General features: G+C 45.4%; 1 protein-coding gene across 2 annotated transcripts; it reads left to right on the top strand.

Moving 5' to 3' along the window:
- The first annotated feature begins 19,257 nt into the window (after window positions 1–19,257).
- On the top strand, window positions 19,258–22,654 carry LOC127295907 (putative FBD-associated F-box protein At5g56440). 2 transcript variants are annotated; one of them, XM_051325908.2, is made up of 3 exons: window positions 19,259–20,397; window positions 20,867–21,031; window positions 22,060–22,654. In XM_051325908.2, exons 1-3 carry the CDS (start codon window positions 19,354–19,356, stop codon window positions 22,342–22,344), a joined length of 1,494 nt encoding a protein of 497 aa, XP_051181868.1. In that variant the 5' UTR covers window positions 19,259–19,353; the 3' UTR covers window positions 22,345–22,654. The 2 variants fall into 2 exon arrangements, with proteins under 2 accessions (XP_051181870.1, XP_051181868.1); XM_051325910.2 differs by lacking the exon at window positions 20,867–21,031 and having other exon boundaries at window positions 19,258–20,397.
- The last annotated feature ends 2,389 nt before the right edge of the window (window positions 22,655–25,043 follow it).

Genomic DNA, 25,043 nt, shown 5'->3' with positions numbered 1-25,043 from the left:
GTCCCCGAGTTTCGGGTTAAGAACTTTGTTCTTAGCGCAAAACTTATCTTAGAAACGCGCAAAACCGGCATCGCCCGATCCGAGTTTCGGGTTAAGAACTTTGTTCTTAGCGCAAAACTTAACTCATTTCTTCTTCTTGAACAGCTCACGGCTGACGCTCGGAAGGCCCTCTTTGAGGAGCTTTTATGGGAGCATCGGGAGCTCGCTGAGGCACACGATAAGTGCCAAGGTAAGTTTTTGTTCTACCGGCATCTTTCTTACCGGAAACCTTTTTTCCTCCTAACATCCGCAATTTCTGTTTAACAGTGATCCCGAAAGCTTCCATTGACGCTCTCAAGGAGCAGCTCGCCGCCGCCCAACGTATAACTTTTCTACTTTCTCCTGTTAACTTGGTTTCCTTTTCATATTTACTAGCATAACCTTGTTAACATCTTCTTTTCCGGGTTGCAGGGGAGAAAGACCAGCTCATCCGTCAGCATCAGGAGGAGCTGAGCGCCCACAAGACCAGCTACCAGGAGCTCAAGTCCCAGCTCATTCAGCTGGGGCTTGACCACGCCAAGGCCCTCAAAGCCGCTGAAGCTGATGCAGCGGCCAAGATGGACGAGGCTCTGGAGGACGCCAGCAACGCCACCGTTGTACTGCGAGCTGAGCTGGAGGAGCTTGCCAAGGCCCGGAAGGGTGCTGAGGAGAAGGCCACGCGGCTGGAGGAGGAGCACAAGGAGTGCAACCAGTTGATCCTGCAAACTGACACACTTGCCTACCGTGAGTCCTTTTCTTTTACATACTTTGACTACTGCATACGAGCCTTTTTTCTTCCGACCCCATTTTCTTTCCGTTATCTTTCCTTCCGGTCTCTTTTTCTTCCGGATTCTTTTCCTTCCGGCCTCTTTTTCTTCCGGATTCTTTTTCTTAGCCTTTTTCTTTCTTCGCACAGGCCTCTTTCCGGACTCCCAGAGGTACGCTGTCAAGAAGGTTGACGCGCGCCGCAAGGACCAAGGCCAAGCGAATCTTACCGTGCCATGGACGCCCAACGACCATCTGGTCGCGCTTAACGCGCGGGTGTCTCATATGCGCGCCATAGATCGCAATCTATCTGACATTCCTGATGTAGCTACCCAGCTCTTCAGGACCCTGTGGCCTGGCGAAGAGGTGCCGGATACCTTCTCCCTCATCAGCGACCGTCTCAAGGGCGCCGGCAGGAGGATCCGCGAGTGGCAGTGCTCTGCTGCCCGTGCTGGAGCGGATTCTGCCCTCCGCGCCGCCTGTTCCTGGTACCCGGAGCTCGACCTGGATGCCCTTACCGGCGTGCGCGAAGGCGCGGAAACCGATTTGGACCCGATCCTCACCGCTAAGCGGCAGGATCGTGCGTACCACATTGCGGAGTACGCCGACATGCGCACCTTCATCCCTCCCCCTCCTGATGTCAAGGACTATCTCGACGAGGAGGAGGACGAAGCCGATGAGGAGCCTCTGGACGACGCTGGTGCCGGCGACGCTCCTCCGGAAGCCCCTGCTGCCTGATTACTTGCCTTAAAATTTACCTTGTCATGCTGTTTGGCCCTGCGTGCCTTAAGACAATGTTCTGTTAAATTCTGCCCCGGGATGCCGGGGCTTATGATGTAAAACTTTAAGTCTGCTTGTGGTTGCCGTACAACATTTTATGCCGATAAGTTATGCCGGTGTTAATTATCTTATGTTTACCTTAGCCTACTTGCTTTTGGTTTTGATTTTATCCTGCACTGCAAAGATTTCCAAATTGTTTCCGCATCCAATTTGATGCACACTTGGTTCTTTTGCCTTGGCTCTGCCTGCCTCTCTGGGCGTTCTTTGGCGTATGAGCACAAGGTTCTTTCACCAAACAAGCATTTTCTTGAACTTAGAAATAATTTCGAAATTTTGCAAAAAACCGGTTAAACCGGGGTTAGTTAAATTTTCCGGATTGTTCTTTCCTGCTCTCCCTCTTCGCAGTTCATGTGCTTATCTCCTACCGGTTTATCTTGATTGCCATGAAGCCAGTTTGCGGACAGCAGCAGAGTCGAAGACTCCGGTAGGATTTAGCACACTACTAAACCGGAAAGAAAAAACATTCAATAAGCAACCGGTAAACTGAAAAAATAAACAAGTTACATGCAACCTTATTGGGGTAGTCCCCGAGATTCATTCAAGGTTCCGGCATCTTTTATTCATAGCATATAAGGTACAAAAAGGAACTTCTTACACCACCACTTCAAGAGTAGAAAGGATGCAAATGTAGCTACGTTCCATGGACGCTTGCTCTCCTCTCCGACTGTCCGCCTTTCCTTTCTTCCACTCCTGCGCATCGATCAAGTAGTACGCATCATTGTGAAGCACCTTGCTTACAATGAAGGGACCTTCCCATGGTGGCAAAAGCTTATGCCGGCCTTCGATGCGCTGCACTAGGCGAAGCACAAGATCTCCTTCCGGAAAACTCTCGGGTTAACCTTCCTTATGATAGCGTCTTAGGTTTCTTTGGTAAATGGCTGTTCTTGCCAAAGCCAGCTCTCTTGCTTCTTCTAGCAAGTCCACGTCATCTTCTCTGGCCTCTTTGACCTCTTGCTCAAGATAGAGCTGTACCCTTGGTGAATCATGAATGATGTCACGGTATGACCGCTTCGCTCCATAAACCATGAAGAAAGGAGTGTATCCAGGTAGACCGGTTTGGAGTTGTTCTTATACTCCACAAGATGCGATGGTAGCTCATCGAGCCAAGATCCGGTGACTTTTCCACTGCATCAATGAGTCTAGGTTTGATACCGGAAAGTACCAAAGCATTCATTCTTTCCACTTGGCCATTGCCTTGTGGGTGTGCCACTGAGCACAAATCCAACCGGATGTTGTTGTCTTCACAGAACCTTTTGAACTCACCTTGAGCAAAGTTGGTTCCATTGTCAGTGATGATGCTGTGGGGGTATCCATACCGCAAAATGACATCTTTTAAGAATTTCACCGCTGTGTGCCCATCACATTTTGCGATAGGTTTCACTTCTAGCCACTTGGTGAATTTATCCACCATAACCAAGATGTGAGTCATGCTGCTTCTTGCAGTTTTGAATGGGCCAACCTTATCGAGGCACCAAACGGCAAACGGCCATGTTAATGGTATTGTCTTTAAACCGGACGCTGGGGTATGATTTTGCTTGGCGTACCTCTGGCAGCCGTTGCACTTTCTTACCAAATCCTCAGCGTTCTCCAAAGCAGTGGGCCAATAAAACCCATGCCGAAATACTTTTTCCACTAACGCCCTTGATGAGGCATGATGCCCACATTCTCCTTGGTGAATTTCCTCAAGCATTTCTTTCCCTTCTTCTGGTTCCACACATCTTTGAAGGACACCGGTAACGCTTCTCTTGTACACCTCACCATTGATGAATGTGTAAGCTTTGGACCTTCTTTGTATCCTCCTTGATTCATTTTCATCAGCCGGCAAGGTGCCGTTGATCAGGAATTCCTTAATAGGTTTAACCCATGACGGTGTCTCTCGAACCAAAAACACCGGTGCATCTATCTCCACGCTATCTACCAGCATCATTTCTTCCGGTATGGGTGCAACAGCCCCCGAGCTTGCCAGAGCAGTCCCCGAGCTTGCCGGAACAGTCCCCGAGTTTGCCGGTACAGTCCCCGGGTTTCCTTCATCAATATCCATGGGTACTACATGCGATTCCGGTACAAAAATTGATTCCGATTCCGGGCTTGGTTTGATCGACGGTGCTCTCAGGTGAGCTAAAGCTATTCCGGGAGGAATTTCTTGCCTAGATGAGCCCAGCTTGGACAAAGCATCCGCGGCTTCATTTTCTGCGCGTGGCACATGGTGAAACTCACAGCCTTCGAAGAATCCGGCAATCTTTTGCACGTGGAACCGGTACGAGGCCATGTTGGCATCTTTTGCATCCCAATCCCCTGAACACTGCTGTACCACAAGATCTGAATCTCCATAGCAAATGATCCGGTGCGCACCGATTTCTTTTGCGACCTTAAGCCCATGGATCAAAGCTTCATATTCAGCGACATTATTCTCTTATAGTAGGCAAGTGCTGCCAACCGTAGGACTACGGTGAGTTTGAAGACCCAACCACTAGATGAAAAATAGTGGAGGACTTCATGTAGGAAGAAGAAGGATGCCTTGAAGTGCTCTCATATGGGTTTTTCGATTGGCCCAAAGAGTGACCCATCAGTACCAAAAGTAGTTTAACAACCAACCATATGGATTAGAAGCCCAACTACGAGGAAACCTACTCAGGTTACCTTGAAGAGATATGTTGTTCACTATATGTCAATAAACATTCACCTATTGGATATTAACTCAGAAACCCTAGATGTTTTCCAAAGATGACCTAAGGTCAAGTCATATCCTCGGATGTGCCAAGTAATATCCAAGATGAGCTTAACCTAAACCCAAGACCTAAGACTACCTACAAAAGTTTCTTTTAAGGGTGGTAGCCACCCCAACATATCCCAAACCCATCTTTCTTTCTAGCCTCTTCAAATCTCGGGGACGAGATTTCTTTTAAGGGTGGTAGTTTGTCACATCCCGAAATTTTTCCAAATTTCGGAATGTAAAATAAAAATAAATTTAGATGCTTGATGTTTGAACTTGATTGAACTTGATTGAAAATTCACAAAGATTTAAAACTTTTTAAAATTATTTAAAAGTATTTCCCAAAATGGTGTTTTCAAGTACCTTTGGTTTCAAAGTATTTTTAATCAACCATAGTTTGTTATAAGGATTTGAAATTATATAAAAAAAAGATTCTCCTTGGGAATACAAAATCCCTAAAAACCTAATTTGGAAAATGTGCATAAAAGGACCCTTTTGGTCTACCCTATTATTTTTGAAAGTTTGAAAATTTATTTTTTTAAATAAAATAAGTGCCAAAGTGTTCTCCACTGAATTAGCTTTGCATTGATATTTTATTCAAATTTTCTGAATAGTTTTTGAATCAATTTGAATTTTGCAAATCAAATAACAGAGAAGAAATCGGAAAAGGAATAAAGGAATAAAAAAAAAGAATGAAATAGCCCAGCCCAAAGAAGCCAGCCGTGGCCTCCTCTCTCCATATGTTTGGGCCGACCCAGCCTGGCCCAACTAACAAAACGAGCGAACCAGTCCATGTAGGCGATCGATCGTCTCCCTCGTGCATGAGCACGTACAGGAGATGGAACTTTAGACGTTAATGGCTGTAGCTCTTCTTACGCCTCTCCCATCAATTCTATCAAGCGTTTCTTGTTGAGTTTAACACGAAAGTTATTACAAATTTAGTGGGGAATCCATTCAGGGTATTATCTCTCCATTTTATTGTGTTAATTGTTCAAACCAAACCGGCGTCCCGAATGCCACCGTTTGACATAGCCCTCCCGATCTCCCACCTCATTCCATATTGATGCAAACCAAGAGGAGCACCGCGTGTCCCTCTGTTGTCTCTATCACTTTTATTCTCAAACTATTCCTAGAGGAGCCCTGTACAGCCCGTGCCAACCAATGCCATCCATAGCCTCGAGTTAGAGTTCATCGCCAGATCCCGTCACCTCCAGTCATCAACTCGTCGATCCTCTTACCAGGAGACTCCTCTCATCAAAGGCTACCTCCAGGACATGGCCATGCATCAGGTTGACGCTGTTGACCGCGGCGTCGTCGGAGTTCATCTCGACGGTACGTCGTATCCAGTAGCTTATAACTAAATTCCTTTCAACCTTATAGTTTCCAATTCGTCGCCTATATTCAGGACATGTTCGTGTGTCACATCGTCTCTGTTGGTCGTGCCTCCGCCACTCCATTCGCCGGCCGCCGCGAGTTTCTAACGACCGCGACGAGGTAAAGCAGGCATTGGTTCAACGATGGTTCAACGATGGATATTCGCAGCCGGAGTTCGCCCCGAAATTGCAGCCGCTTCCAGGCTTAGCATATGAACGGAACCGATCTGGGCCATCGTATTCAGCTTCAACCTCCATACGTCCTCCACACTTCTCCCAAGTCTGGAGGCCATCGACGACACGGAGCAACCGATCTGGCCGCCGCTGCATGTGTGCGTGTTCAATGACTAAAACAGCATGGCGTGACCCTTTTCTCTTGACATCGTAGGAACATGGAAGGTATCCTCCACTCAAGATCTGCCACGTATAGTTCTTTTCTTTTCCATACAACCGTATCGATCAACGTAGATGGTGCTAGCTAGATTACTTCTGAAAACTTTGAAATTCGGTAACTGCCGATCTAGAGCTCCGTTTTGAATAGTTGTTTTTCCGTTAAGTTCGTAATCAAATTATCTACAATTTTCGTTTAGAAAGTTTTTCCATCCGAAAAACTTTTTCTGGCAACTTTTCGTACAACATCAAAATTTTACCGCGACATGTTTAATCTTGTAAAAGTTATAGAAAAATAATTACACATCCAAAATTGACAAATAATATACCGCTGGACTCATAAAAATGTTTAGAACACCAATGTGGATTTAAATCTGACTTTCGAGTAATGTTCTAATATTCAAATTTGAATATGTGAATTTGAGTATTTTGACATCACACAGATTCTATAAACCCAAATCAAATGATTCTTTTTGCCAATGGATCATTTTTATGCCCTCTGTCCACTTGCACAAACAATCAAATTTAGTTTAACCCTCTGCGACTATTCAAATTCAAACATGAGGATTTGAGTATTTCCATTATAGATGCATTTCCTTAATTATTCTAAACAAGATTCATCCTTGCAAAGGTGAATCCCTTAGTCAAACCCATGATCACATCTAGAAACATTCATCATGCACTATGTTCACATCTCTCCAAATCATTTTATCCTAGTTCATATTATTCAAATAACAACTGAGTTATTTGAGTAAAGTGTGACATGTCCGATTTTAGACTTTCACCTTGCTTCGGCGAGGTCAAGAAACCCTACTACATATCCCATGTGTTAAACCCTTGTTATCCATTAGGATCCGCGAACCAAATGTCGACACATATCATGCGTATTCAACCATATGCCCACTTAATCTTATTGGCTTATTGAACTATGCAATTCACATGAGCCATTTCAAATTCTTTTCATGCTTTTGTAAAGCATAAAGATTTCATCAATTTTTATCTTGGATGGCCCATTACTTCCTAATCATGTGACCTCGCCATTCCAACACCTCAAGACCATATCTTGCAAGTCAAACCTCATGCCACGCATTTATACCATAGAACGATTTTTCCGATGGTTGTCTTGTTTGATTATGTTGTTGTTGAATGGTGTGTTCATTTTGTGCTATATGTTTATCTTATAGTTCGTGCGAAGAGCGACGTGCTTTGTTGAGAGAAGTGAACGATCTTCAATTACCAAAGAGGCAAGTGACACTCAAATCCTACTTATTTTAATTATGCATTAGAGTTTTGAAACTAGTGCATGGTAGGGTTTTGATTTTCAAAAGTAAAGTATTACGCTATGCTTAGCAAACCCTAGTAGTGTGTAGCTACTCCTGAACCCATTGCTAGGATGCTTTAATAATTGCTTTGCAACATCAAATACCAAATGCTGCATCGTTATTAGTTGTGAGTGTTTCAAAATTGAAAATTAACAACCTTAATGAAACACCTGGGTGGATTGGTTGATTGGTGGGCGGCTGCTCAGGTCCACGCTCCTAGTCGTAGCTAGTGGGCTAAAGTGGTGAATCCCTGAGAGTTCGCATGTTGTAGAGTGGTCGCTTTTGACTGCACACCTGGTTTTCACCAGGGGATCGTGTGGGGGTTTACTACCTGTAAGGGGTTTTAAGTTTGTGAGTTCCACTTGTGGTTGGCCACCCAGGATTAAAGAGATTACCATGTCGTCCATGTTTTAGATAGCTTCCAGTGCAGCCTTATGGTATTATGGGCTCTGCCAAGATTAATTAAGTTGTGAGGATTCAACTTGTGGCTAGACAGTGGGTGGAGGTGACGGCCACGGGAACGAGTCTAGTTTGTATGGTTGAATTCTTCTTCTGAAAGATCTTGTCTCATTCTTCTCTTGGGAAGGGTGGGTCGTAAGGTGAAAGTGCACAACCTCTCGAGAGTTAAACCTAAGATCTTAGCCGTGTCCCCGGTTATGGACAATTTGAGCTTCTAGGCAAGGAATGTACGGAAGAATCTCATCACCTTTTCTGAATGTATTTAAAATTTGATCAACCTTGTAAAACTCATGGGAGATGTAACCATGTGATTATTCTAAAACCCATGGAGGATTTAACCATGGTGTGATTTCATAATGTCATTCAAAGATTTTCAAAATGTTTTGTTTTAAATAAAATATAGGATAAAATTGGCTTTATGCAAATTAGCCTAAACTCCACTAGCCAAATATCATGTAGATAGTCATGCCTAAAAACTGCCACCATATAAGTGTCATTTGCCAGTACATCATTGTACTGACCTCCATTCGTGGGGCTGCATATTCAAACGTGCAGGTTTTTCTAAGGAGAAGTACTTGGTAGGATCTCGAGTCTACATTCCAACATGACTGCCTGTGGCACATGAAGATGATGAAGGCTCATTGATGACTTACATTTCCGCTGTGTTTGTTCTGAACATTGTTGAGCTAGTCCATATGGCCATGCAATTTGTAAGGTTTTACTTTACCATCTGGATCAACGATGTAGTAATTTGATACTATTGCAATGATTACTATATTTTGTAATGTGTGTGCTATCAGTGATCCCGGGAATAGCACTATACATAGGTATCTTGCCTTTATTAAAAGGTAGGGTGCTACAGGTACTTTGATTACATCAAACGCCATTGCGTAAATGGGTGGTTATAAAGATGGAATTAAGTATTCGGAAAGTGTGAGTTGAGGCATATGGATCAATAGTGGGATTTGTCCATCCTGATGACGGATAGATATACTCTGGGCCCTCTCGGTGGAATGTCGTATGATTAGCTTGCAAACATATGATTGGATCATAAGAGATGACATACCGCGGTACGAGTAAAGAGTACTTGTCGGTAACGAGGTTGAACAAGGTATGGAGATACCGATGATCGAACCTCGGACAAGTAAAATATCGCGAGACAAAGGGAATCAGCATCGTATGTAAATGGTTCAATCGATCACTAAGTGATCGTTGAATATGTGGGAGCCATTATGGATCTCCAGATCCCGCTATTGGTTATTGCTCGGAGAGGAGTCTCGACCATGTCTGCATAGTTCGTGAACCGTAGGGTGACGCGCTTAAGGTTCGATGTCGCATAAGTAGATTTGAATATGGTATGGAGACGAAGTTTGTTCGGAGTCTCGGATGGGATCCAGGACGTCACGAGGAGGTCCGGAATAGTCCGGAGAATAAGATTCATATAAGGGAAGTTGATTTCTAGGTTTCGGAAAAGTTCGGGATTTTTCCGGTGGATGACCGGGAAGGTTCTAGAAGGTTCCAGGGGTCCCACCAGTGGGCCCATGGCCCTAGGAGGCCTAGCATGGGCCGAGGGGGTGCTCCCTATCCTAATGGGCCAGGGGCACATGCCCCTCAAGGCCCATCCGGCAACCCCTAGGGTTTTCCTAGGGGGGATCAACTTGGGGGGGAGGAAATCTCTCTCCCCCCACTTGGCCGCCGCCCCCTAACCCTAGATGGGAAAGGGGGTCACCCCACCGACCTGGCCCCCTATATAAAGAGGGGAGGGGGTGGCCGTCCACCCATCCCATCATTGTCCCCTCCTCTGGCCGCCTCTCTCCTCCACCATACGCTGCTCTGGCTTAGGCGAAGCCCTGCAGCTTTTCTTCCTCCACCACCACCACCACGCCGTCGTGCTGCTGGAACTTGGAGGAGATCTACCACACCTCCGCTACCCGCTGGAACGGGGAGAGGAAGGGCTTCATCGATACCGTACGCGCGACCGAGTACGGAAGTGCTGCCGGATTGCAGCACCGGGGACGATCGTCTACACCAACAACGAGATTAATCTCGTAAGCTTTGGAATCCTCGAGGGTTAGTCTCATCTCCATCTCGTTGCTTCGATCTTGTAGATTAGATCTTGGGTGTTCCATAGATTAGATCTTGGATTTATTCGTCTTTGCGGTAGGATTTTTTTTGTTTTCTATGCAATGAACCCCTTCAGTGGTATCAGAGCCATGTCTATGCATCGATCTGTTGCACGAGTAGAACACAATGGTTTTGTGGGCGGTGATGCTTTTGTTGCTTTAGTTTGTGTACTTTGCATCTTGCGGGATGGTGGGATGAAGCTGCCCGGGCTAACTTTACATGACCGCGTCTCATGAGACTTGCTCCACGCTTGACATGCAACTTGTATTGCATAAGTGGCTTTGCGGGTGTCTGTCTCTCCCACCATAGTGAAGATTAGAATTTGCACTTTCTATTGTCAACACTAGTATCACCGTTGTGGTTCATGTTCGTAGGTAGATTGGATCTTACTCGAAAACCCTAAACCACGTAAAATATGCAAACCAAATTAGAGGCGTCTAACTTGTTTTTGCAGGGTTTGGTGATGTGATATGGCCATGATGTGATGATGATTATATTTGATGTATGAGATGTTCATTGTTGTATTATGGCAACCGGCAGGAGCCTAATGGTTGTCTTTAATTTTTGTTAAAGACCTGCGTGTCTATTTATCATGTAATAGCTTTATTTCAAGTAGTTGTTATAGTAGCTATAAGTGATGGACAACCATGAAGCGGCGCCACTGACCTTGACGCCATGCTAGTGATGATGGAGATCATGTTCGTGCTTTGGAGATGGAGATCAAAAGCACAAGAAGAAAGACCATATCATATCACACATTATGAATTGCATGTGATGTTAATCCTTTTATGCATCTTATTTTGCTTAGATCGCGACGGTAGCATTATAAGATGATCCCTCTCACTAAATATCAAGATAATAAAGTGTTCATCCTTAGTATGCACCGTTGCTAAGACTTGTCGTTTCGAAGCATCTCGTGATGATCGGGTGTGATAGACTCTACATATGCATACAACGGGTGCAAGCCAGATTTGCACACGCGGGTACCAAGGTTGCCTTGACGAGCCTAGCATGTACAGACATGGTCTCGGAACACGGGATACCGAAAGGTAGAGCATGAGTCATATGAATGATATGATGAACACTTTGAGTGTTCGCCTTTGAAGCTACATCTTTTCTCGTGAAGATCAAACTTGGTGTAGTGGATTTGGTTCGTGTAATCACTAAGATAATGCGAGGGATGTTGTTTTGAGTGGGAGTTCACCTAGTTAATTTAAGAATTAAAATTGAACTCATTTTATCATAAACTTAGTCTAAACTCTTTGCAAATATGTTGTAGATCATGGCGCCCCCCTCCATCAATTTTAACCAGTTCCTAGAGAAAGAAAAGCTTAAGAGCAATGGTAGCAACTTCACTGACTGGTTCCGTCATGTGAGGATTTTCCTCACTGGTGGAAGCCTGCAATATATGCTCGATGCACCGCTAGGTCCCCCACCACCTCCTGCAGTATCCGAGGACGTAAAGAATGTTTACGAGACTCGGGCAACTCGGTACTCCGAAGTTTAGTGTGCCATCCTGTGCAGCCTAGAGGCAGAGCTCCAAAAGCATTTTGAGCACCATGACCCTTGTGAGATGATGCGTGAGCTCAAGATTATCTTTGAAACTCATGCGGCCGTGGAGAGCTATGAGGCCTCGAAACAGTTCTTTAGCTGTATGATGGAAGAGGGCAGCTCCGTTAGTGAGCACGTGTTCGCCATGTCCGGACACGCGAAGAAGCTCAGTGACTTGGGGATGATGATCCCTAGCCAGCTGGGTATTCATGTTGGAGATATGCCCAAGAGGCAATAATAAAAGTGGTTATTATATATCTTTATGTTTATGATAAATGTTTATATACCATGCTATAATTGTATTAACCGAAACATTGATACATGCGTGTTATGTAAACAACAATGAGTCCCTAGTAAGCCTCTTAACTAGCTTGTTGATTAATAGATGATTAGTTTCATAATCATGAACATTGGATGTTATTAATAACAAGGTTATATCATTATATGAATGATGTAATGGACACACCCAATTAAGCGTAGCATAAGATCACGTCATTAAGTTATTTGCTATAAGCTTTCGATACATAGTTACCTAGTCCTTATGACCATGAGATCATGTAAATCACTTATACCGGAAAGGTACTTTGATTACATCAAACGCCACTACGTAAATGGGTGGTTATAAAGGTGGGATTAAGTATCCAGAAAGTATGAGTTGAGGCATATGGATCAACAGTGGGATTTGTCCATCCCGATGACGGATAGATATACTCTGGGCCCTCTCGGTGGAATGTCGTCTAATGTCTTGCAAGCATATGAATAAGTTCATAAGAGACCACATACCACGGTACGAGTAAAGAGTACTTGTCAGGAGACGAGGTTGAACAAGGTATAGAATGATATCGATGATCAAACCTCGGACAAGTAAAATATCGCGTGACAAAGGGAATTGGTATCGTATGTGAATGGTTCATTCGATCACTAAGTCATCGTTGAATATGTGGGAGCCACTATGGATCTCCAGATCCCACTATTGGTTATTGGTCGGAGAGAGATCTCAACCATGTCTACATAGTTCACGAACCGTAGGGTGACACACTTAAGGTTTGATGTTGTAATAGTAGAACTTGAATATGGAATGGAGTTCGAAGTATTGTTCGAAGTCCCGGATGGGATCCCGGACATCACGAGGAGTTCCGGAATGGTCCGGAGAATAAGATTCATATATAGGAAGTCATTTTATAAATTTGAAAATGATCCAGTGCATTTATGGAAGGTTCTAGAAGGTTCTAGAAAAGTCCGGAAGAAATCACTTTGGAAGGCGGAGTCCCGGAGGGACTCCACCACCATGGCCGGCCAACCCTAGGGGGTGGAGTCCCCCTGGGACTCCACCTAAGGTGGCCGGCCACCCCCTCCCAAGGAAAGGTGGGAATCCCACCTCAAGTGGGACTCCCACCTTGGGTAGGTTTCATGTCATATGGAAGGTTTTGGTTTGGGGTCTTATTCGAAGACTTGTAGACCAACTCTTGGGTGTTCCACCTATATAATGAGGAGCAAGGGGAGGGGGCCGGCCACACCAAAGCCATTGTGGCCGCACCGCTCATAGTGGCCGACCACCTCCCCCTCTCCCAAACCCTAGCCGCCCCCTCTCCTCCACCTCTCCCGCAACGCTTAGCGAAGCTCTGCCGGAGTTCTCCATCGCCACCGCCACCACGCCGTCGTGCTGCCGGATTCAAGGAGGAGCTACTACTTCCGCTGCCCGCTGGAACGGGGAGAAGGACGTCGTCTTCATCAACACCGAACGTGTGACCGAGTACGGAGGTGCTGCCCGATCGTGGCGCCGTGATCAAGATCTTCTACGCGCTTTTGCAAGCGGCAAGTGATCGTCTACCGCAGCAACAAGAGCCTCATCTTGTAGGCTTTGGAAATCTTCAAGGGTGAGTCTCGATGATCTCCTCGTTGCTCCCGTCTTCTAGATTGCATCTTGGCTTGGATTGCGTTCTCGCGGTAGGAAATTTTTTGTTTTCTATGCAATGAATCCCTACAATTCATCGTGTCCTTCAATCACTGCCACCAAGTTATAAGAACTTCGTGATGAACTACAACATGCAGAACATGAACAAAGATTTACCTGAACTCTTTTCCATGCTGAAATCCGCTGAAGTAGAGATACGGAAGGAGAACCAAGTGTTGATGGTCAACAAGACCACCAATTTCAAGAAACAAGGCGAGCCTAACAAGGGCAACTTCAAGAAGGGCGGCAAGAAAGTTGCGGCGCCTCCTGAGAAGCCTAAGGCTGGTCCTAAGCCTGAGACTGTGTGCTATTACTGCCAGGGGAAGGGGCACTGGAAGCGCAATTGCTCCAAATACTTGGCCGATCTGAAGAGCGGCCACGTCAAGAAGAAAGGTATATTTGATATACATGTTATTGATGTCTATCTTACTGGTTCTCGTAGTTGTGCCTGGGTATTTGATACTGGTTCGGTTGCTCACATTTGTAACTCGAAACAGGAACTGCGGAATAAACGAAGCCTGGCGAGGGACGAGGTGACGATGCGCGTTGGAAATGGATCCAAAGTCGATGTGATCGCCGTCGGCACGCTCCCTCTACATCTACCTTCGGGATTAGTTTTAAACCTCAATAATTGTCATTTGGTACCTGCGTTGAGCATGGACATTATATCTGGATCTTGTTTAATGCAAGACGGTTATTCGTTTAAGTCTGAGAATAATGGTTGTTCGATTTATATGAGTAATGTCTTTTATGGCCATGCACCTGAGATGAATGGTTTATTCTTGTTAAATCTCGATAGTAGTGATACACATGTTCATAAAATTGATGCTAAGTGAATTAAATTGAATGATAATTCTACTTATATGTGGCACTGTCGTCTTGGTCATATTGGAGTGAAGCGCATGAAGAAACTCCATTCCGATGGACTTCTTGAGTCACTTGACTTTGAGTCAATTGACAGATGCGAGGCATGTCTAATGGGAAAAATGACTAAGACTCCATTTTCTGGTACAATGGAGCGAGCTACAGACTTATTGGAAATCATACATACCGATGTGTGCGGACCAATGAGTGTAGCATCGCGCGGTGGTTATCGTTATGTTCTAACCTTCACGGATGATCTGAGTAGATATGGATATATTTACTTTATGAAACATAAGTCTGAGACTTTTGAGAAGTTCAAGGAATTCCAAAGTGAAGTAGAAAATCAACGTAACAAGAAGATTAAGTTTCCGCGTTCTGATCGCGGAGGCGAATATCTGAGTTATGAGTTTGGCATGCATTTAAAGAAATGCGGAATACTTTCACAGTTGACACCGCCGGGAACACCACAACGCAATGGTGTGTCCGAACGTCGTAATCGAACTCTCTTAGATATGGTTCGGTCTATGATGTCTCTTACCGATTTGCCGTTATCGTTTTGGGGTTATGCATTAGAGACAGCCGCATTCACTTTAAATAGGGCACCATCTAAATCCGTTGAAACAACACCGTATGAATTATGGTATGGGAAGAAACCTAAGCTGTCGTTCCTTAAAGTTTGGGGTTGCAAAGCTTATGTAAAGAAGTTACAACCTGACAAGCTAGAACCCAAAGCGGAGAAATGCGTCTTCATAGGATACCCTAAAGAAACAATTGGGTACACTTTCTATCACAGATCCGAAGGCAAAATCTTTGTTGCCAAGAACAGATCCTTTCTTGAGAAGGAGTTTCTCACTAAAGAAGTGACTGGAAGGAAAGTAGAACTCGACGAGGTTGATGAACCTTCTCTCATAGATCAGAGTAGCGCAGTGCCGGAAGAAGATCATGCGCAGCCTGCACCGATAGGAGAGGAAGCAAATGATGATGATCATGAAACTTCGAACGAGGAAGCTACTGAACCTCGCAGATCGACGAGGGAACGTACCACTCCTGATTGGTATGATCCCTGTCTAAATGTCATGATTGTGGACAACAATGATGAGGACCCTGCGACGTATGAAGAACAATGGTGAGCCCAGATTCCAAAAAATGGCAAGAAGCCATGAAATCCGAAATGGGATCCATGTATGATAACAAAGTATGAACTTTGGTAGACTTACCTGATAGCCGCAAGGCTGTCGAGAATAAATGGATCTTCAAGAGAAAAACAGATGCTGATGGTAATATTACTGTCTATAAAGCTCGACTTGTCGCAAAGGGTTTCCGACAAATTCAAGGAGTTGACTACGATGAGACTTTCTGATCACCTGTAGCGAAGCTAAAGTCTGTGAGGATTTTGTTAGCAATAGCTGCATTTTTCGATTATGAGATTTGGCAGATGGATGTCAAAACGGCGTTCCTTAATGGTGACATTGAGGAAGAGTTGTATATGGTACAACCCAAAGGTTTTGTCGATCCTAAAAATGCTGACAAGGGATGCAAACTTCAGCGTTCCATTTATGGACTGAAGCAAGCATCCCGGAGTTGGAACCAACGCTTTGATACGGTGATCAGAGACTTCGGGTTTATACGGACTCATGGTGAGGCCTGTATTTACAAGAAAGTGAGTGGGAGCTCTGTAGCGTTCCTGATATTATATGTAGATGACATATTATTGATTGGGAATGATATAGAACTATTAAGCAGCGTTAAAGGTTATTTGAATAAGTCTTTTTCAATGAAAGACCTTGGTGAAGCAGCGTAGATTTTAGGCATCAAGATTTATAGAGATAGATCAAGACGCCTAATAGGCCTTTCACAGAGTACATATCTGAACAAGATTCTAAAGAAGTTTAGAATGGATGAAAGCAAGAAAGGGTTCTTGCCTATGTTGCCAGGTAAGTTCTTGAGTAAGACTCAAGGTCCGGCTACGGCAGATGAAAGAGAGAGGATGAGCAAGATCCCCTATGCTTCGGCAGTAGGCTCTATCATGTATGCCATGTTGTGTACTAGACCGAATATCGCACATGCTGTTAGTTTGACCAGCAGATATCAAAGTGATCCAGGAATGGAACACTGGACATCGGTCAAGAATATCCTGAAGTACTTGAAAAGGACTAAGGATATGTTTCTTTGTTATGGCGGTGACCAAGAGCTCGCTGTAACCAGTTACACCGATGCAAGTTGGAACACCGATCCTGATGACTCTAAGTCTCAGTCTGGGTACGTGTTTATATTGAATGGTGCGGCAGTAAGCTGGAGCAGTTCCAAGCAGTGCACGGTGGCTTCATCGGAAGCGGTATGGATGAAGAGGTTCATTGTTGAGCTTGGTGTGGTTCCTAGTGCATTGGACCCGTTAGTCATTTATTGTGACAACACGGGTGCCATCGCCAATGCAAAGGAACCAAGGTCACACAAGAAGCTAAAGCATATCAAGCTGCGTTTTCATTCGATTCGCGAGTACATCGAAAATGGTGAAGTAGAGATTTGCAAAGTACACACAGATCTGAATGTTGCAGATCCATTGACTAAAGCTCTCCCTAGGGCAAAGCATGACCAACACCAGAATGCCATGGGTGTTAGGTACCTTACAATGTAATCTAGATTATTGACTCTAGTGCAAGTGGGAGACTGTTGGAGATATGCCCAAGAGGCAATAATAAAGTGGTTATTATAATATCTTTGTGTTTATGATAAATGTTTGCATACCATGCTATAATTGTATTAACCGAAACATTGATACATGTGTGTTATGTAAACAACAAGGAGTCCCTAGTAAGCCTCTTGTATAACTAGCTTGTTGATTAATGGATGATCATGGTTTCGTGATCATGAACATTGGATGTTATTAATAACAAGGTTATGTCATTGGTTGAATGATATAATGGACACACGCCCAAATGAGCGTAGCATAAAGATCAAGTCATTAAGTTCAATTTGCTATAAGCTTTCGATACATAGTTGCCTTAGTCCTTCGACCATGAATCATGTAAATCACTTACACCGGAAGGGTACTTTGATTACATCAAACGCCATTGCGTAAATGGGTGGTTATAAAGATGGAATTAAGTATTCGGAAAGTGTGAGTTGAGGCATATGGATCAATAGTGGGATTTGTCCATCCCGATGACGGATAGATATACTCTGGGTCCTCTCGGTGGAATGTCGTCTGATTAGCTTGCAAGCATATGATTGGATCATAAGAGATGACATACCGCGGTACGAGTAAAGAGTACTTGTCGGTAACGAGGTTGAACAAGATATGGAGATACCGATGATCGAACCTCAGACAAGTAAAATATCGCGAGACAAAGGGAATCGGCATCGTATGTAAATGGTTCAATCGATCACTAAGTCATCATTGAATATGTGGGAGCCATTATGGATCTCCAGATCCCGCTATTGGTTATTGCTCGGAGAGGAGTCTCGACCATGTCTGCATAGTTCGCGAACCGTAGGGTGATGCGCTTAAGGTTCCATGTCGCATAAGTAGATTTGAATATGGTATGGAGACGAAGTTTGTTCGGAGTCTCAGATGGGATCCAGGACGTCACGAGGAGGTCCGGAATAGTCCGGAGAATAAGATTCATATAAGGGAAGTTGATTTCTAGGTTTCGGAAAAGTTCGGGATTTTTTCGGTGGATGACCGGGAAGGTTCTAGAAGGTTCCAGGGGTCCCACCAGTGGGCCCACGACCCTAGGAGGCCTAGCATGGGCCGAGGGGGTGCTCCCTAGCCTAATGGGCCAGGGGCACATGCCCCTCAAGGCCCAGCCGGCCAACCCCTAGGGTTTTCCTAGGGGGGATCAACTTGGGGGGAGGAAATCTCTTTCCCCCCACTTGGCCGCCGCCCCCCTAACCCTAGATGGGAAAGGGGGCCACCCCACGGACCTGGCCCCCTATATAAAGAGGGGAGGGGGTGGCCGGCCACCCATCCCATCATTGTCCCCTCCTCTGGCCGCCTCTCTCCTCCACCATACGCTGCTCTGGCTTAGGCGAAGCCCTGCAGCTTTTCTTCCTCCACCACCACCACCACGCTGTCGTGCTGCTGGAACTTGGAGGAGATCTACCACACCTCCGCTGCCCGCTGGAACGGGGAGAGGAAGGGCTTCATCGACACCGTACGCGTGACCGAGTACGGAAGTGCTGCCGGATTGCAGCACCGGGGACGATCGTCTACACCAACAACGAGATTAATCTCGTAAGCTTTGGAATCTTCGAGGGTTAGTCTCATCTCCATCTCGTTGCTTTGATCTTGTAGGTTAGATCTGGGGTGTTCCATAGATTAGATCTTGGATTTATTCGTCTTTGCGGTAGGAAATTTTTTGTTTTCTATGCAACGAACCCCTTCAAAAAATGAATCGGCGGGATATGAGGGCAAATGTGTTGGGAGGGTAGAAATTCACGGTGGGAGAGGCGCGATGTGGCGGGAGAGGCGCGCTTGGTGGGAGTGGGGGACGAATTATTCCTGTGCCGCTGATGCATCGGTCCCGCCACTCCCCGTGTCGCTTTTCGTTCTGTCCGGCGTGTCCGGAGCGTCCCGTGTGTAGCGGGGACGGGCTCGGGCGCCGGATACCGTATCGGGCCGCGCCAGACAAAAAAAAGGCTTTGAAGGACGCGGATGGAATCGTTTTTTTGTCCAGCGCGTCCCAAATCCCTTTGCGGGGCGATTTGGGGGAGGCGAGTGTAGATGCTCTAAGCCAATCTTCAAGTAATGTAAAAAAAGTAAAAAATCTTCAGGTTCTGTGGATGAAATGAATCTTGTTATCTGGTGTTAAACGGGCCAGCCCAACAATCTCGGCCGCTAGGCCCGCTCTGGGCAACCTTTTCCCATCCGCTCCACAGCATCTGTGTGCGAATCGACTACAGTACACATACGCCGACCATTCCCAACTCGCCGGCGTGAACTAAACGTGAGACGGACCAAATCCATCTCCCCCCGAATCCATGGAGCACAACGACGGGGAGATCGCCGCGCCACCCGAGGACCGCCTCAGCGCGCTTCCCGTCGACATTCTCATCGACATCCTTCTCAAGCTCCGCGACGCCGCCGCCGCCGCTCGGACCAGCGGCCTCTCCCGCCACTGGCGCCACCTCTGGGCGCTCCTCCCGGAGCTCTACTTCCACCCGGCCACTCGTCCCAACGACATCCGCGCCGCCATCGAGTCCAACGAAGCGCTGGCCCTCCGCCGCCTCGAAGTCGAGGTCATCGACCCCACCCCCGAGTCCCTGGAAGTCTGGCTTCCTACTGCCGCGGACCGCCTCTCCGGAGATCTGCAACTCAGCAACGAGGTGCGTAACGGGACGGAAGGAGGAGGCGCCGTTGAGCTACCCTGCTTCGAGGACGCCACCGGGATCCGCCTCGACCTAGGGGCTCTTGCCCTCGCCATGCCGCCTTTGGGCGTATTCGCCGGGCTCACCGAGCTCTTCCTGTCTGGATTCGAGCTACGTGGTCCGTGCATGCTCGGTGATGCCGTCTCTTCGCCACGCTGCCCGGCCTTACGGAAACTCACCGTCCGTGGTGCCTGGGGTCTAGCCAACCTTGCGATCCACTCAGATTCTCTCCAGGAAATCGAGCTAGCAAATCTGGAGCCTCCAGGCGACATCCCTTGTCTGGGAAACTTCACCATTCACTCCGAGTCTCTCTTGCTAATGCATCTGATTAGAGTGCATAACATGCAGCAGCTCACTGTTTTTGCGCCGGCACTCCAAGTGTTAAATGTGCTCTACTGCTTTGCTCATGGGGATGAGTCGACTTGCAGTGAACCGGCTGCAGAAATCACTGCCCCTCGGCTGATGTCCCTCAATTGGAAGGATGCCTGTGAACCCTTCACCAAGTTTAACAGCGTGGGAAATTTAGAGTGGCTGACCACATACCCTTTTCATGTATATGGACAAGCTGCCCAGAAATTCTCAAATGATTGGTTTTTGTGCCTAATGCAGCGCTTCGTGCTCGTCCAGAATCTCAGATTCAGCCTTGTCTATCTGCTGGTGAGTTAATTTTTATGTGAGTTTTGCCATTATTGCGTAAACTTGGGAGTCCAAATTAAGGAATGTGCTGTATGCATACAACGAAATTCTCACTATGTTTCTTAGATCAAGTCCCTAAAACATGGTTTAGCGCACCCAGTCATTTGTCCTTCATAGTAGCTTTTTAAACGTATGTTATGGAGTTACCTTTTTCTGCCTTTGAGTACTTATCTGACTTAAGTTGATGTTAAAAACCACTACACTCACAGCACTAGTATACAGTACATTATTCAAGGGGCGCACATGAGCTCTGACTTGCTAGCATAAAGGAACCATTTGTTATGTGCTATTGAATTTCTGAACAATATCCTCATTTCCTTTCCATTTCTGGTTAGTTATCCTTCTGTGACTTCCCATGGATCTACACCATATGAAATTGCTAACCATCAGACATGATCCATTATTGTGTCTTCGCATGACTCTACACCAGGACATTACCAACAAACAGTACTTGATGGAAGATATTAAAAGTCTCCCGGACATTACAGGCTTGATCCTGGAGATAAAACCAAATGGACATTCCTTTGGAGCCAGTGTGTTTCATGTTCTCCGGATGTGTACTGGTCTAAGAGATATGCGACTTACACTTATGGGTGTAAGATTATCCTTTCTCTATTTGTCCCATAGCTGCTATGCATTCATATTTCTTGGCTCACCTACGTTTGACCTGCTTAGTAGCCATACTCTAGGTGTTGGCTTGATACTGGATGCTTTGCTCCAGAATATATGCATGGAAAAAATTTATATGGCTTATGTATCTGGCAATCACAATGTATGTTACTCTAGTTGTTGAGAACTTGGTAAAGTGTTTCATTCTTTAAATATGGCTAGTCTGTTGGAAATGCGCAAAATTACCAGGCAATGCATGGGGATTTTTTTCCAACAATGAAACGGAATACCTCCTTCGTTTTGTCTTCTCTTCTTCAAGATCGTTCTCAGGTGACCCCTCTCTCTAGAGGGCGGCGCGTTGCTTTGATTGTTAGGTTGTGGAACCGGGAGGCAGGGTAGGAAATGGTGCAATTGCAAGACAACGGGGCTGCCGGCAGCTATCACGGATGGAGGCAGGGGTAGCGGTGCAGGAATGGTGAAGAGACAGCGGCTGCCAGAGGGGAGTTGCGGAAGAGAGAGTGACTGGCAGTGAGTTAGAGGAGGAACCATCCTGACAGACTCCTGCTGTGTTGGCAGCTCCTATTAGGAAATATATGGCAGTTACATGAATTTAACTTTAGTCATTGAATGTCTGGTTCAATCTTCATAAAAATAAGATTTAGGAGATAATATTAATGTACTATTATTCGTTTGGCATTTGTTTCTAAAGATTGCATAAGACAATGACAATTGCCTAAGAACAATTTAAGATCTTGTTCACTATGCTTAATCGATTGCACAATATTACCTGACTGGGTAAGTATTAATGTGTTTGCTGCCCGACTTCGAACAATCATATTTCTGCAGTAGGTTGGTTGGGCTTCAAACTGTTTTCCATTCGTTATTATTTTGTAAATCTGTTAAAGACATGTTATATATCCTGCCAGCCTTAGTATTTCTAGTTACATCGTTCTTATTTCATGGCATTAAATCATATTGGATGATCTTATTTATGTGATATGCACCTTGTTTCAGACACAAACTGCATGCCCATCGGGTTGTGTCTGCGATCAGCCCCCAAACTGGAAGATCCAGGAACTCACGCTGAGTTGCCTCCAAGAAGTAACAATCAGTAAACTGAGAGGAACTGAACATGAAGCTGCTCTTATCAAACGGTTATTCGATTGGGCAACAGCGCTAGAAAAGATAACAATAGCATTCCATGGCTCAATCCCTGAAAGCAAGGCCAATGAGTTCTTCCAGATGCTTCAAAGTTTTTCCAGGCCAGCAATATGTATGAAGGGCCCTTGCTTCAGCTAATGTAGTCGTCGCAACGTTACCGAGAACCAAGCGTGCCTGAAACTTAACGCATACTGCTGCTTCTCCAAGAACACTTGAACATGTTCCAAAAGACTAAGTCACCAGTTTGTCGGTTTCGCTTGTGGTCGTTTTACAGTTCTCTTATCTCATATTAGTGTCAGTTGCACCCTTTGTTTACATGAGAGTCTGGTTGATCAGGCTTTATCAATCGCACTGTTTGCCGCACTACCTTATATATATTTTGCAGGGTGTACTATATTGTTCATACGTTTATACCATTCAGATGTTCTTTTCTATTTACTGCACTTAATGCATTTCTAGCATCACCATTCAGATACAATTGTTTATTTACTGTACTTTTTACATGTGGATGTCTAAGCTGAGGAGGCCGCAGTTCATCTAAGGGGTGGGCGGATTTACCGTCCGGGCACCTTGGGCACGTGCCCGGGCTCCATGCCGCTGCTTATATGGACTCCGGCGAGCTCGCTATGCGATGTACATAACTGGAACGACAAGAATCAGCTGAAAATTTTCGTTTCATAGAAGAATCAGCCGAAACTTAGCGTGTTCCGCTTTAGCTGAGGCAACTTGGGCATGTTCGGTTTCTCCTTAGCAACAGAACTTGGCCCATTGCGTTCCATAGCCCATCCCTAGAGCTCACATTCAGGAAGCTATACAGAAGTATGTAATTGAATCTCTTGATTTGTTCGTTCGTTCATCTTGCTTGCTACCCGAGACAGTTGAATATTGATATGTGTGGTTCTTGGTAGATTAAAGTGTGTCCAGGCTGTGAAACTTTCCTAGGTCCGCCACTCGGGCAATGCTGTTTACCTGTAGTACTTTTAATTAATTAGTTGGTCTGTTTAGCACCTACATGTTTTCTTGATGTTAAGATATTGAGACAAATCACGAGTTGCCATTGTTTTCTTATAGGAAACTAGTCGAAATTGTTAAACTAGTCCTCATGCCCGCTCGATGGAATGAATCCTCAATCACATTCCCGGGTCTTCATCTGTTAATCTGTTATGCTGCAGTTGTTCCCTGGCATGGTGTTTATCCTTTGTCACATCTTCAAGCAATCTGAAAGTGAAAATTGATGTTTGAGTGGGCTTCCCAATCAACCTTCCTAGCATTTCCATTCATACGGTCCTCCAACCCGGCATCCTGATTTATGTTTATTTTTCTGCTTGTGCTCTGTTTACTTGGACTGTTCTTTTTTCCTAGTATTTTCATGTGTAACCTGAAAGTCATGCCAGTATTTCTATTCACAGCACAGTACAAGCAGTTGAATGAGTTCATCCAATAAATGTCCATACACATCCAATAAACGGGCCAGCCCAGCGATCTCGGCAAACCCGCGGTTCATCTAACTATAGTTAGGTTTCAAAAACATCGCTCCCAGCCGCATCTCCAAACACCGCCCCCAAACTTTTTTATAGGGTTTTCGAAAACACAACCATTTATTAAACATATCATACAAATAAATATGTTTGCCAAAATTGTTTTCAAATTAAAATACAACAAAGAATAAAACAACTAAACAAATGTAATAAATGGGGCTAGATCAAGGCGCCGCGATATTTGCTGATAATCCTTTGATCCTCCACATATGCTTAACGAGATCATTTTGAAGTTGCTCGTAAACATCGTTGTCATGGATCTCTGCATGCATAGCGAGGAAATCAGCAAAATCTGCAGGCAACTCATGATTAACCTCCGCAAGAGGGCCCTGGCACTCATTGGGACCAACATGTCTCCTGACCCGATTCTTGCGGTCATCCTCGATGATCATGTTGTGCATGATCACACAAGCCTACATTACCTCCCACATTTGGTCGTGAGACCGGCTTAGAGCAGGGTATCGGACAACTGCAAATTGAGCTTGAAGCACACCAAATGCCCGCTCGACATCCTTCCTGCAAGCCTCCTGTCGGGAAGCAAAGTGGCAATTCTTCTGACCTGATGAAGCCGGGATTGTTTTGACAAAAGTGTCCCATTTTGGATATATACCATCGGCAAGATAATAACCTTTGGTATATTGGTGGCCATTGATCTCATAGTTGCATGGTGGAGCATGACTGCAACACGTTGATGTCATTGTGTGATCCCGCCATGCCAAATACAGAATGCCAAATCCACAGGTCATAATCTGCCACAGCTTCAAGCACCACACTGCAATATCCATGACGCCCTTTTGTATATACCTTGCCAAACAAACGGGCAGTTCTTCCATGACCAGTGCATGCAATCGATGCTTTCAAGCATTCTAGGGAATCCTCTCGCAGCATTTTGTGCCATGATCCTTGCAGTCTCTTCTTCAGTTGGCCCTCTCAAGTAGTATTTGCCGAACTTTCCACCACAGCTCGACAAAATTTGTACATGCACTTAATGGCAGTAGACTCACTCCGTCCTGTGTATCGGTAGGTGCTACGTATGCAAGCATCCTCATGGCGGCGGTGCACTTCTGAATCGACGAGAACTCGACAACGCCTACAACGTCGTGCTTCAGCTTGAAGTAGGTGTTGAACTCTCGAACGTCATGGAGGATATTCATGAACAAACCCTTGCTCATCCTATACCCGCGCCGAAAATTGTCGACTTGTGTTGCGTCATCTGCGAAGTAGTCGTTGTGCAGCATGGTATGCCCCTCCATCCTCTGCTGGGGCTTTGACTTCTTTCTTCCCGGCTTTGATCCTCCG

Source organism: Lolium perenne, chromosome 4 (assembly GCF_019359855.2).
Source record: "Lolium perenne isolate Kyuss_39 chromosome 4, Kyuss_2.0, whole genome shotgun sequence".
NCBI classification, from domain to species: domain Eukaryota; kingdom Viridiplantae; phylum Streptophyta; class Magnoliopsida; order Poales; family Poaceae; genus Lolium; species Lolium perenne.
The sequence above is the reverse complement of the archived record's forward strand: the minus strand, read 5'-3'. Positions and strand labels throughout refer to the sequence as shown.

Excerpts from the sequence above, each read along its gene's own strand:
- LOC127295907 (XM_051325908.2), top strand. The coding sequence starts at position 19,354 with ATGGAGCACAACGACGGGGAGATCGCCGCGCCACCCGAGGACCGCCTC. Across the intron at positions 20,398-20,866 it reads TCAGCCTTGTCTATCTGCTG|GACATTACCAACAAACAGTA; the intron begins GTGAGTTAATTT and ends ACTCTACACCAG. Across the intron at positions 21,032-22,059 it reads TGCGACTTACACTTATGGGT|ACACAAACTGCATGCCCATC; the intron begins GTAAGATTATCC and ends ACCTTGTTTCAG.